Raw genomic sequence first — 12,843 nt, 5'->3', positions numbered from 1 at the left:
ATCTGTGCTACTTTTACTGCAGACAGGTAACATGGGACCCAGAGAAGTACTGATATATACCGAGTGACATCCACAGTATGCAATTTCTTATAAACCAATGAAAATATAATAAAATAAAACAATAAAGACTGAGTAGTGATGTGCAGGCTTAACAGATAGTCAGGATGTACAGCTTCACAGTTCTAAAAAACTGAGGAGGAGTCTCCTCAGCTATACAACCATGCTACTGTAGAGGATATGCTACTTCCCTGACAAGCTGAGAAGAAGGAGGTACCTCAGCTATACTGCCATGCTACTGCAGAAGCTTTGCTCCTTCCCTGACAAGCAGGTCAGAAAGCTATTTCTATTGTCAGCTCTGCAGTGAACTGAGAATCACTATGCAGAGACTTGGCTGTGGATAGTCACTGAGTATGCTTGTCCAAGAGCACTCAACTTATTAGGTTGTCGTGCACATTGCTATACACTTTTAACACCATGTGGTGCCACACTATGTAAGTAAATGTCCAAACTCTTCACTGGATCATTTTTTAACAGCATGTAGATGGGAAATATTATTTATTTTTTATCTATTCAGTAAATATGATGATTTTAATGCTTTAATGGCTCACTAAAGGTGAACATACATTATAATATTGTACCCATAGTGAAAAAATTCTTACAATATGTACATTCTATAAAAACCAGAAAAATGTAATATATTATAGCTGACTGGCAAACAATTTATTTTTTTCAGATTTCTCATTGTATTTGAATATGCATGTTGATACGTAAATTTCATATTCTATGACTCGATCTTATGTTCTCCTTTAAGATAACCTGGTTTCTAACCACTATAGTAGCACCTCTGGAATATTCCCTTCTGCATGTGATTTTGCTTTTCCATTCACATCACCAGCTGTAAGAGGGATGAGCATAGAAACAGAAATGAAATAACCTTGTAAATTGAGCTTCTCAGAACTGTGACTTCTGCTGCTAATTTATCCTACAACCAATGAAGAGAAGAGAGAGACCGGGGCTGAGGCTCTTGGGCGTGGGTGCGGAGTTTGCTGCCTGTCTCCTACCCTGTGATTGGCACCTACTACATCGTTGTGCAGAGCTTTATCTTGCTTTCTCTGAGTCATGGAGGTCGATATGAATGGGAAGCCGAGCCTTATAACAGCTCAAGAAACTGGAGCAAGTGACCGAACCACAACACACTTTCTTCAGCTCCTGCAAAGCCACCACCAGAAGGACTTCTCCTCAGATCCATCAAGAATTGAACATCAGTTCTTCTGTTGACTTTCTGGGCTTATCCTGACATCCCCCAAGGAGCTTCCCTTGGATATATATCATCCCCATCTCCATCCTCCTTTAGAATTATTATGAGAAGGGTACAGTTACTATCACTCCTCTTTGGTGCTTTTCTGCTTCTAAAGCCTGGAGAAGCTGCAGTCATCACCGGGGTGAGTATTATTATTACGTCTTTTTCAACTCTTGGTGACCATATGAATAGTGTTTCTCCAGAATATCTTCGGTTGGGGTGTTCTTTTTTGAGTCTTCTCACTGGTGTGTTCCCATCCGATGCCATAAGTCCATATGATGGTTCCTTAATTACCAAAGGTTTATTTTTAGACTGAAGAACAAGGGGTCTATCATAATAAGAACTTTCTTGGAGGCTTCGAAATGTCATTATATGGAACACTCTTCCATCCAACCATTCCTTATTTGAGGAACTATAAGAATCAGCAAGCTAAGGTTTGTACTGGATCTTACAGGCTACAAACTGGTTGAGGAACCCGGGTTGGTAGTATGGGAATAGAAAATCATAGATTAACTAAATTGGTCAAAGTAAGGTAGGTCTTGTACTTCACCGATAGCCTGATGGGTTCAAAGTTTTTTAAGCCAACCATGACAGACCCCCAACACCAGCATGTGGGGTACTGGGATCCCACTACATACCCGTCATTATGTTCCTACTTGCAAAATCATTGACTACTACCTGTTATATGATCTTGACTCAGGTGCCTGGTATATGGTTCTGATCCTGGAGCCCGTTTTTTCTTAATGTTACCCTAGCGGGACTCCCGAGGCACTAGTTAAGGAGCACTGGTATACAACAACCAAAATGCTAGAACTGGTTTAATGGGTGTGAAGATTAATTGAGGGGGGGGGGGGGGGTCTTATTTGTATTGATTAGTTAAAAAATAAATTTCAAAAATCTAACTACATGGACTTTAAGGCAAATCCTGGTATGGCCATCTACTCTTTGTTTCATATTTGGGTCCATATTTGCCTTATGAGAGATTATACTATGTGTTTGTGTCAATCCCTTTTTTTTATTTTTTTTAATCTAATGGGATTTTTCTCCTTGAATTGACCATTTTCCATGTAAATAACCACCAGCCGACTGGTATTTTCCATTGCCTCAATGTAGATGTAGCAGCATCCTGTTTGATTTGACTTCCACACATGAAGGGTCATTAAATTCTCCGGGAGGGTTTTCAAAACCAATTATGACCAATTATAGGGTTTGAGCCACGCTAATTTATTGAGCCACAGAAAAATCCAAAAATATAAATGAAAACAAAGCCAGCAATGAATGAATAACATCCTGATCTAGTATTTACCTAATACTTTGGTAAATTAGTATAATTTGACTCCGGGCAAATTTAAGGAATGGTGGTCTCAAATGATCTGTTCTTATAAGGAATAATGGGGTGAATTACAAATGATGGATAGGATGAGATTTTATGGGTCTGAGATCTGATCGTGTCCTAAACAGGATATTATGTAAAATCCATATTAAGGTTATTTAGCCAAATGTTAATATATTTAATAATACAAAAATAAATCCAGATGTTGGAGTCGTGTCTATCAGATTAGTCCTGGATTTGGGATAATTTTAGTCAGAGAACACAATGTTACTTTGAGGTCGGACAAGTAATATTAACACATTCAAGTTCATTTACCTAACAGCAGTTAGTAAGTAGCCATGCTTAAAGATAATAAAACCCAGGAATATTGTGATATATCAGAAATGATACAGTGAAATTCCTTTAATCTGGTATTCATGGGACCCGATAGGTGCCGGATTAAAAAATTAGTCAGAGGAAAGTATATAAGACTGACCTGTAAGAGGAGAGAAACTCCAGCCCATAATAAAATATTAATATAAGATGTGATACTTATATTCTTCTTATTTTGGCTTGTGGTCTGAGATCCCGGATTACCATGCAGTTCTGTGTTACAATCAGAATTTTTGGATGACGTGAAGTCTTTTATTAAGCAGTTTCTATGTTTTTTTATCCATGTTTTGGACGGTGAATAGCAGCGATGACAATACCCATTAGTACCTGCCACCCAGCTCCCTGCAGATCCTGAATGACAAAAATTTGCATGGCAATAAGGGCAAACTGGGCAATTGCCCCAAGAGCATTCGCCACTTAGGTCCTCAAAAAGTGCTTGGCATAAGTGCAGACCGAGATATTATTTTCTTTTCTTAAATAAAAGTGTGAGGGGCTCCAACCCAATGTTTTTGTCCCAAAGGGTGAGGGCCCCCATCCAGTGTTTTTGCCCATGGACCTTCGTCATCAGTAATCCGGCCCATATTGCAATAGACTGTAACTCTTCATAACAATGTAAAAAGATGGGCGACAGCTACGGTTGTCACCACCATCCATCAGAAGGGAACACAGGGACATTTATTTGTAGGGATATTTTTGTTTTTCGGGGGGCGGGGGGGGAAACTCTCCTTAAAATGGGACTTTATGTCCAGGTTATACATTAGTTGTTCTTCTTATGTTACAATGTAATGCCAGCAATGAATGGGTTAATGGTCAATTCCTTGTTATTGGATTATCATGTTTATGCAGTCAGAGCGGTCATTCTGTTAATACATTGTGTGATGCAGCGGAGAAACATTGCACGGATGGGATAAAGTGTTCCCTGAATATTTAGGTTTTTTGTTATAGGATTCATTGGTTTCCTAGAAATGCGGTTGAGATATTGCGTCTGAGCCCATCTCATTACTTTGCAAAACATGGACTATGTAGCTATAGAGAAAACGGCAAGACGTCACCACTAAATGTGTCGCACGGACCTATGTTAGTCTATGGGGCCGTGCAGACAGTCCGTGATTTTCACGCAGCGTGTGTCCGCTGCGTGAAACACACGACATGTCATATATTTGTGCGTTGTTCGCGCATCGCGCACCCATTGAAGTCAATGGGTGCGCGAAAATCACACAGCCACGCATCATACGGGGCTGACACACAAAGCTGTTAAGTAACTTTTGCACGCGCAAAACGCAGAGATTTTTGCGTGCGCATAACGCACACGCTCGTGTAAATACGGCCTATGGTTGCGATCACACGTAGCAGAAATGCTGCAGATTTGGAAAATTTGCAGCGGAATACCAATTGTTGCGGATTTTGCGGCGGATTACCCTCGGATCTGCAGAAGAATCCGCATGTCCAGATGAAATAAGTTTAAAATAAGCTTAAAAAAACCCAAAACGAAACTCACCTCCCCGTTTTAATGATTCCCAGGTCTCCATCCATCCAGCCTCCAGCTAATGTCAGAAATCTAGGACTGTGTCAATGAATTTTTGACATGGGTTTGGCAAGTCAGGAGCCACATGAAAGCATAGGGGGGCCGCATAGAAAAAACAAAATGGGGCCCCATACTTGTTTGGTGCCATCACACCCAACCATTATGGAGGAGCAGGGCCCAAATTTGTTGACCCCCCATTCTACCTGGTGGCATGAATTACACCATGGATTTGTCTGCAGCAAATCCACCGCATGCGAATTTTGTTGTGGATTTGGATGAGAATTTGCCACAGAATTGCGCCAGATTTCAGCCTTTGCGTTGTAGAAAAATAAATCCCCGGCAGTCGGTGGCAAATCTGCAAACCAAATCCGCAGCAGACAAATCTGTGCCGTAAAAAATACGCCACATGGGAATCCACGCTAACACAGCTCTGCTACATCGGTACGCATTTCATAGCATTTTTCTTCAATTTCTTTTTTCAGTTTTGTACAAATATATTAAGAGTTGAATAGTAATATTGTAAACAAGAGATTCTCGCAATCCTTGTAACCTCCTAAAAGTGTTTTCGTTGCGTGAGCGTTTATGTTTTTTCGGTATGACACATAATGGCATTCCTCTGGAGCTCGCTGTTGCTATTGTGTGTTTCTGCTTTTGTTACATGATGCATTTTGTTTGCTTTTTATGTTTCCAGGCTTGTGAAAGGGATCTACAGTGTGGAGGAGGGATGTGCTGCGCCGTCAGCCTCTGGATAAGAAGCTTACGGATGTGCACTCCTCTTGGCAATGAAGGCGACGACTGTCATCCATTAACTCACAAAGTAAGTGGTCACTGATAATGAAATGTTGTTGCTGCTAATTCCCCATAATTGAGGATTGAAACACCCAACAAATTGACTCTGTTTGCGATGTACATGAGCAATTGAAGAATGAGGGATTAACGAAAATGTGAATAAGGGCTCATGCATACAAGCGTATTATGGCTCCATCCAACTCCATGGGACTCTGCGGTAAGAAAAAAAATCGGATGCCATATTACAGAGGTATTCTTCCCTAAAATAATTACTTCTCAGGCTGAGTTCACACGTCGCGGATTCGACGCAGATTTTCAGCGCAGATTTTACTCTTTGCAATGCAAAAGGGTGAGATCTGCCTCAAAACCGCAACAAAATCTGCGACAAATCCGCAACATGTGAACTCAGCCTTATATGGGTTATGTGTGGACCAAAATTATTAGCAGTGTAGTCCCTGCAGTATGTGAGTACACTCGCTATTATACATTGCGGTCCCTGTTTTATAGCGCGAGCGGGGGACCGGAAGTCTAGTTGCACAGTCCTCTTTGATAGAGATACGACTCTTCATCACGTGACTGACCCCACGGTATTCTATGTGCTCGCTGTACTACTGCTCCTGCTTGTACATGGAATACAGCGGGGACCGATCACATGACGAAGAGTCGTATCATCATCAAAGAAGGCTGTGCAACTAGACTTCCGGTCCTCCGGTAGCGCTATAAAAATCAATGAAAATCTCAGATTCAGCGCGGCGGGGGACCGGAATATATATTAGCGAGTGTAATCACATACTGCAGGGACTACACTGCTAATAATTTTTGATCCCCACATAACCCCTTTAATATTGCGCCATAGAGTTGCCTAGTACGGAGCTGCAGGCGGAACCCAGTGAACGGAGCCTGTATGGTACATGAGCCTTTAGGCTGCTCGTACATGAATCGGTCGTGCTGTGGTGATTGCCGAGCGGCCGAGTAAGTGCGTCAAAAAACGCACACAGTTTCGCAAAAAGTACAGGTTCATCTGTACATGCAGTGAAACCGAGCAAATAGTAATAAATCGTGTTGCAGCTTTTGCCGTGTGATTCTCGGGCCGCTTTGCAATCACCCCAGCACAATCGGTACGTGTACGAGCAGCCATATGTCATACAGCTGCATTTTAGGGTTTGTATTAGAGGTTCCATGTGTCTCAAATAGGCATTAAAGGGCACTGGGAGCTCAAATCTGACCAATAGAAAAACTCGCCTTGTTGCCCATAGCAACCAATCAGCGCTCAGCTTTCTTTTTTCCAGAGCAAATTAAGAAATGAAAGCTGCACTGTAATTGGTTGCTATGGGCAACAAGACCAGTTTTTGTATTAGTTAATATAAATGTGTCTCTTACAGAACTGTGTCACAAATTGCGCCAAAATAATGGGGTATATGCCGTGTTTCGCTTTATACACCTACCGTGGCAGTTTTAAAAAGAGTCACATTTATCATGGAGCAATTTGTACCATTTTTTAAAATACATGCATTTTGTGACATTATTGATGAATCTCCCACAATTTGCCGTTTCTTGTAAAAAAAGATTACCAACCTGTAAAATTTTACCTTTAAAGCCAATTTAGAGTATATGACCCCCAAAAAGTAGGCCTCAATTATTAACACTGTCAAGAAAATCTGCCTTGTTGCCCCTAGCAACCAAACACGCAGTTTTCATTTTATTCAGAGCCGTTTAAAAACTGAGCTCTGATTGGTTGCTATGGGCAACATAGCAGATTTTGTTTAGACAGTTTTGACAAATGAGGACCAATTGTGTACATATAAACATCCCACTGTTCCCCTCATATTCTGTTACTAGGCAAACCAGATGACAACCCATATTGCCGCCATTACAGCACCCACCATTTTATCATCCGGCTCTTTTAATGCCCTGACTGACAAATTTGCAGCGATTTGGAAACAGGGGATATATCAGTGCATATGCAAGCGGATTTGCCATTCAGGGGTCTCAGAAAGCTGGGGAAAAGTCCCGTGGCAGCTGAATAGCCATATTGGCTGTCATCTAGATTTCTCTAAGGCCTCATGCACACGAACGTGCTTTTGCGGCCACAATTCCACCGAAAATCAACGGGAAAATTGCGGCCCCATTCATTCCTATGGGGCCATGCACACGACCGTGGTTTTCACGGTCCGTGCATGGCCCAGGAGCCCGCACCGCAGAAAGAACGGGCATGTCTTATTACGGCCGTGTTCTGCGGTCCAGGCTCATAGCAAATAATGTGCACGGCCCGCGATTTGCGGCCAGCTCGCGGCTGTCACTCCGTGTCCGGCCGACCCGAAACCCACGGCCGTGCACATGGCTACGGTCATGTGCATGAAGCCTAAGGCCCCATGCACACGGCCCTGCCCGTAATCACGGCCCGGCTGCCGACTGCTACCTGCATTTTCGGGCCATGCTCCCATAAAAAGAATGGGAGCACCGCCCGCAAAATGCAAAAGAACGGACATGTTCCATAATTTTCGTAACATTTCTACGGCACGGACACCCATCCGTAACGATACGGAAAGGTGTCCGCGTTCAATGGAAGTGAATGGGTCCGTTTTTTTTTTACGGTCGTGTGCATGGGACCTAAAACAGAGAGAACAAATGGCTGACAACTCGAGAACTTGTACTTAGGCCCCATGCACACGACCGGATTTTCATCTATACTGTCTGTAAATACGGATCGGTAGTCATCCGTAACTTATCCGTATATGTGGAACGGTATCCGCAGATACGGTCCGTACTGCATCTGTATTTGATCCGTATATACAGATCTGTAAAAAAAAGAGGGAGGCTGCAAATGATGTCACCAACATGTTGCATAGCAACGCTTCCGTAAATACGGACGGTTTACGGATGCACATCCGTATTTACGGAAGGGCCCATAGGCTTCTATGGGAGAGTCCCTGCCATAATCACGGATAAGAATAGGACAGGTTTTATAATTTTTTCAGCACGGACACCCATTTGTAACAACACGGAAAGGTGTCCGTGGCCAATAGAAATGAATGGGTCCTTAATTACAGATAAAATATACGGTTGTGTGCATGGGGCCTTATTGGTGATTACTTGATTACCTAATATTGGAAAGACCCCTATTAGCCGTATGGGTAAAAATTCAGGAAATTAGACATTTACTGCAGTTTTTCTATGGACCCTCCAGTATTGGGGCCATTGGCAAAATACAGGATGCCATAAACAGCAGCCTGTATTCTGCTAATTGGTCTGTTTTCCCAACTGGTAATTGCTATTTATGCAATTCTCGAATATATTTCTTAAAGTTGAGCCAAAGGTGGAGGTTCACTTATATTTCAGCTCATTTCCTTTCAGATTTATGCCATAAACAGTCTAATAAGCCATCTGAGCTGACCTTACGTGAATCCAGAGTTACGCCTTGACCTAAAGCAACCCACTAATCCTATCATAATATCGTATAGGACTTTAACATACAGTGACTTTATATGCATTCTTTATATCAGTGGTGTGCCATCTGTGCCCCTCCAGCTATTGTGAAACTATCACTCCTAGCAAGCAGTTGTCAGGGAGTGCTGGGTTTTGTAGTTTCACAACAGCTGGGGAGCAACAGGTGGCAGACTGCTGTTTTATATGGACATTTATGGATGATGAACTACATGTTATGTTGAGTGACCAGCATCATTTAGGGTGGAGACACACAAGGGTTTTTGCACCAGATCATTTTTCTTGTCCTTGCCTTTCAGATTTACGTCAACTGGCAGCAAATATTGACCATTTTTTTCATAAGGGAGGGCGATGCGAGTGGCAAAGCAGATCAATGACTTACAACATCTACTATGAACGCCGTCTATTTAGTGAGGTCTCTCCTATACGGGCTTGTCCGCACGTAACGGAATTGCTGCAAAAAAATTCTGCAGCAATTCGGCAGAAACTAGCAGAAATTCCGCTGCGGAAAAACTGCATCAGTTTTTACTGCAGAAAATGGTGCGGATTATGCTGCGTTTTTTTCAGTGCCGGGAGATGGTGACATCTCCTGTGAAAAATGGAGCAATTCAGGCCACTTTCCGCAGCAGGAATTGAATCGATGCAGTACGAAAAATACGCACCGCATGTGAATTTCTGCACGGAAATTTTACGCAGCGCATGGATGAGATTTGTTAAATCTCATCCACTATGCCGCTACTATATTCTGCTGCGTATTCTCCGTCCGCAATTCCAGACGGAAAATACGCAGCAATTCTGTTACGTGTGGACAAGCCCTAAATCTCCTTCAGCCTCATCTAACCATACTAACAGGCCGTAGACTTCAATGGTGTCAGGGTAGATAGGAAGAAAGCTAAAACTTTTAGGGTATGTGCACACGACCTATTTTCAGGCGTTTTACGCCTCGAATTACGCCTGAAAAGACGGCTCCATTATGTCTGCAAACATCTGCCCATTGCTTGCAATGGGTTTTACGATGTTCCGTTCAGACGAGGTGTCATTTTACGCGTCGCTATCAAAAGACGGCGCGTAAAAATACGCCCGCGTCACTTCTTGGGACGTTTTTGGAGCCGTTTTTCATTGACTCCATTGAAAAACAGCTCCAATTACGTCCGCAATGGACGCCGCGAAAAACTTGCAAAAACAGCCTGAAAACAGCTCCGTAATTTCAGACGTATTTTGCGTTAGCTTTGACAATACTGTACATGCCCTTTACGGAAGGAAGGAAAATAAACAAAATACAAAAATGAAATATATAAAATTGCGTAAAAACCTATTCCTAATGTTACTATTGTCAATGCTCCCTCGCTGCAAGGAATTCCTAATTTCCCATGCATAGGCGCATTTTGACGGGGCCCCCCAACCTGCTATATGCCATTTATAACACTGGTGTCTTCTGTGGGCCACCGCAGACACCGGGTGTGACTACTATTTCTACACCAACCGTACCAGCAGATATGCACCATAAAATATCTGACATGTCTGCACAACATACTTTTTAACAGTTGAATATACTGGAGAAAGGAATTTATCTTGGCAGGGACAATAGGGGCACTGAGATTGGGAAAGTATTTTATAGGCACTGTTCAGGTACTAATAAAGAGGCATTGCAGAAGCACTTTGTGAACTCTGTGGAAGGTACTATTATAGGGGCACGTTGGAAGACATTATAGGGGAACTGTGGTTGGTACTATGAAAGTGAACTTAATGGGCACTATAGTGGGAGGCACTACTATAGGGTTACTGTGGAAGGCAATATTATGTGGAAAGCATATTATGTGATAACCATTATTATGGGGCACCATGGAAGGCACTGGTATAGGGCCACTGTAACAGCCACTATTATATGGGCACTGTGGCAACCACTTTTATGGGTCCAATGTGACTCCTACTATTATAGGGGCACTGTGACAACGGCTATTATGGGGCACTGGTTAGAAGGCACTGGTAAAGGGAAGCTGTGACAGACATTATTATAGGCATACTGTTGATGGCACTATTAGGCTGGATTCACACGAGCACATTACGTCCGTAATGGACGGAACGTATTTCGGCCGCAAGTCCCGGACCGAACACACTGCAGGGAGCCGGACTCCTAGCATCATACTTATGTACGACGCTAGGAGTCCCTGCCTCGCTGCCGGACAACTGTCCCGTACTGTAATCATGTTTTCAGTACAGGACAGTAGTTCCACGGAGAGGCAGGGACTCCTAGCGTCGTACAAAAGTATGATGCTAGGAGTCCGGCTCCCTGCAGTGTGTTCGGTCCGGGACTTGCGGCCGAAATACGTTCCGTCCATTACGGACGTAATGTGCTCGTGTGAATCCAGCCTTAATACGACAATGTGGTAGTCAAATTTTTATTTCAGAATGTTGGAAAGTATTGAAATAGTCCCTAACATCGTCTGTGTCTGTTTTTTTCCTGCAGACTCCATATTTTGGAAAAAGAATGCATCACACTTGTCCATGTCTGTCAAACCTGGCCTGTACAAAGCTGGATGACACCACATATAAATGTTTGCCGTTCCTAAAGAGCAACGATATTTATTTTTAGGAGACTCCAGAAAATGTCAGCGATGAAGAAATGTTATTGTGAATGATGAATTTCTGATGCCAAAAATTGTTTTGTAAACTTTTTTCATGTTGAAAGCTAAAGTCACATTAGAATAGTGGCCTCATGTATGACAGCTGCCCGGAGATAATAAGTCCTTATTGCTAATAGCAGCCAATCAGAGGTCAGCAATTATTTTCTTAAATTGCACTGGAAAAATTAAAAGTAAACTCTGATTTGTTTCTATGGGCATTACGGCCGCGATTCTCTGTGGCAGCCTGGCAGGTTCACCCTAATGGTAGATGGGCACCATAGTGGAGAGAAAAAGTATTACAGGGTGTCCAATGAACATGTTTTTAATGGAAGCCAGTGGTTCCCCAGAACTTTAATAGATGCATGTTCCTACTGGCCATAAATACCCTATTGAGACATATAACAAGGGGCAACTCCTTTAAAGGGAATGTGTCGCTAGAATTTTTTTATTTTCTTTCAGTTAAAAAAGTAATTTGAGTCATTACACACTGTTTTAATTTTTTTTATTTTTTCACAAGTCAGGAAATATTATAAATTAGATTCTAATTTATAACATTTCCATGTGCTGGTCACTAGAGGGAGCAATTCCCAAAATTGTGCAGCATGGTCACTGTGGTAAAGCAACCTCATTGATTTATGCTGCAAATTTGGGGTGGACACACTCGCTCTAGTGTCCTCACACAATCCCCCCCCCTCGCTTATTCTGGCTAGTGCCAGGAGAAGGAAGGGTTTGAATCTTCAAACCTCCTACACTGTGTGCCGCGATTTTCTGAGCGTCTGCACAGTGTAGGATGATTAGATACAGTGCTCAGCAGACAGTATCACACGAACATACACGAACATTATACACACATCACATACACAAACATAAATTACCTGTTCCTGCCGCCGTCGCCTCCGCTGGTCTACGCTCCTTGCGCCTTCGCTTCGTTGAACATACGGCCCGTAAGCCGCGGCCGGAATTCGTCATCTTACTGTCCAGCAGCTGCTTCTGGTTCACATGAAAATGGCGCCGGATTTCGCTCTACGAACGAGCTTCGTTTTGGACTGTGTGGGAGCGGCGCATGCGCCGTTCCCACACAGACGGCGTACGCTTCAGAGAATGGAACGGCTCCCGTTCGCATTCTCTATGGGGATGTATGTGCCGTATTCCATCTCTGTATGTGTCGTTAATCGACACATACAGAGATGGAAAAAAAAATGGCAGCCCCCAAAGAGAAGTAAAAGTAAGAACAAAGTAAAAGTTTTGAAGTCACAACACTAATAAATAAAATTTTTGTTTATATTTTATTAAAAGCAATATAATAAAAAATAAATAAATAATTCATGACACCTTTCCTTTAAAGGGGAAATGTCCAGTCAAAATGATCTTCTGATATGAAGATCACATTAATGAAGTGTAGGATCAACAGTGATTTTAAGATTGAAAGGGATCTATGCAGAACTTTGGCACTGCT

General features: G+C 42.5%; 1 protein-coding gene across 1 annotated transcript; it reads left to right on the top strand.

Moving 5' to 3' along the window:
- The first annotated feature begins 1,041 nt into the window (after window positions 1-1,041).
- Window positions 1,042-12,213, top strand: PROK2 (prokineticin 2). The gene is made up of 3 exons (XM_075834041.1): window positions 1,042-1,442; window positions 5,222-5,347; window positions 11,231-12,213. Exons 1-3 carry the CDS (start codon window positions 1,362-1,364, stop codon window positions 11,354-11,356), a joined length of 333 nt encoding a protein of 110 aa, XP_075690156.1. The 5' UTR covers window positions 1,042-1,361; the 3' UTR covers window positions 11,357-12,213.
- The last annotated feature ends 630 nt before the right edge of the window (window positions 12,214-12,843 follow it).

Source organism: Rhinoderma darwinii, chromosome 7, assembly GCF_050947455.1.
Source record: "Rhinoderma darwinii isolate aRhiDar2 chromosome 7, aRhiDar2.hap1, whole genome shotgun sequence".
Taxonomy (NCBI): domain Eukaryota; kingdom Metazoa; phylum Chordata; class Amphibia; order Anura; family Rhinodermatidae; genus Rhinoderma; species Rhinoderma darwinii.
Note: the sequence above shows the minus strand (reverse complement) of the source record. Positions and strands in the feature narration are given on the sequence as shown.

Excerpts from the sequence above, each read along its gene's own strand:
- PROK2 (XM_075834041.1), top strand. The coding sequence starts at position 1,362 with ATGAGAAGGGTACAGTTACTATCACTCCTCTTTGGTGCTTTTCTGCTT. Across the intron at positions 1,443-5,221 it reads AAGCTGCAGTCATCACCGGG|GCTTGTGAAAGGGATCTACA; the intron begins GTGAGTATTATT and ends TTATGTTTCCAG. Across the intron at positions 5,348-11,230 it reads GTCATCCATTAACTCACAAA|ACTCCATATTTTGGAAAAAG; the intron begins GTAAGTGGTCAC and ends TTTTTCCTGCAG.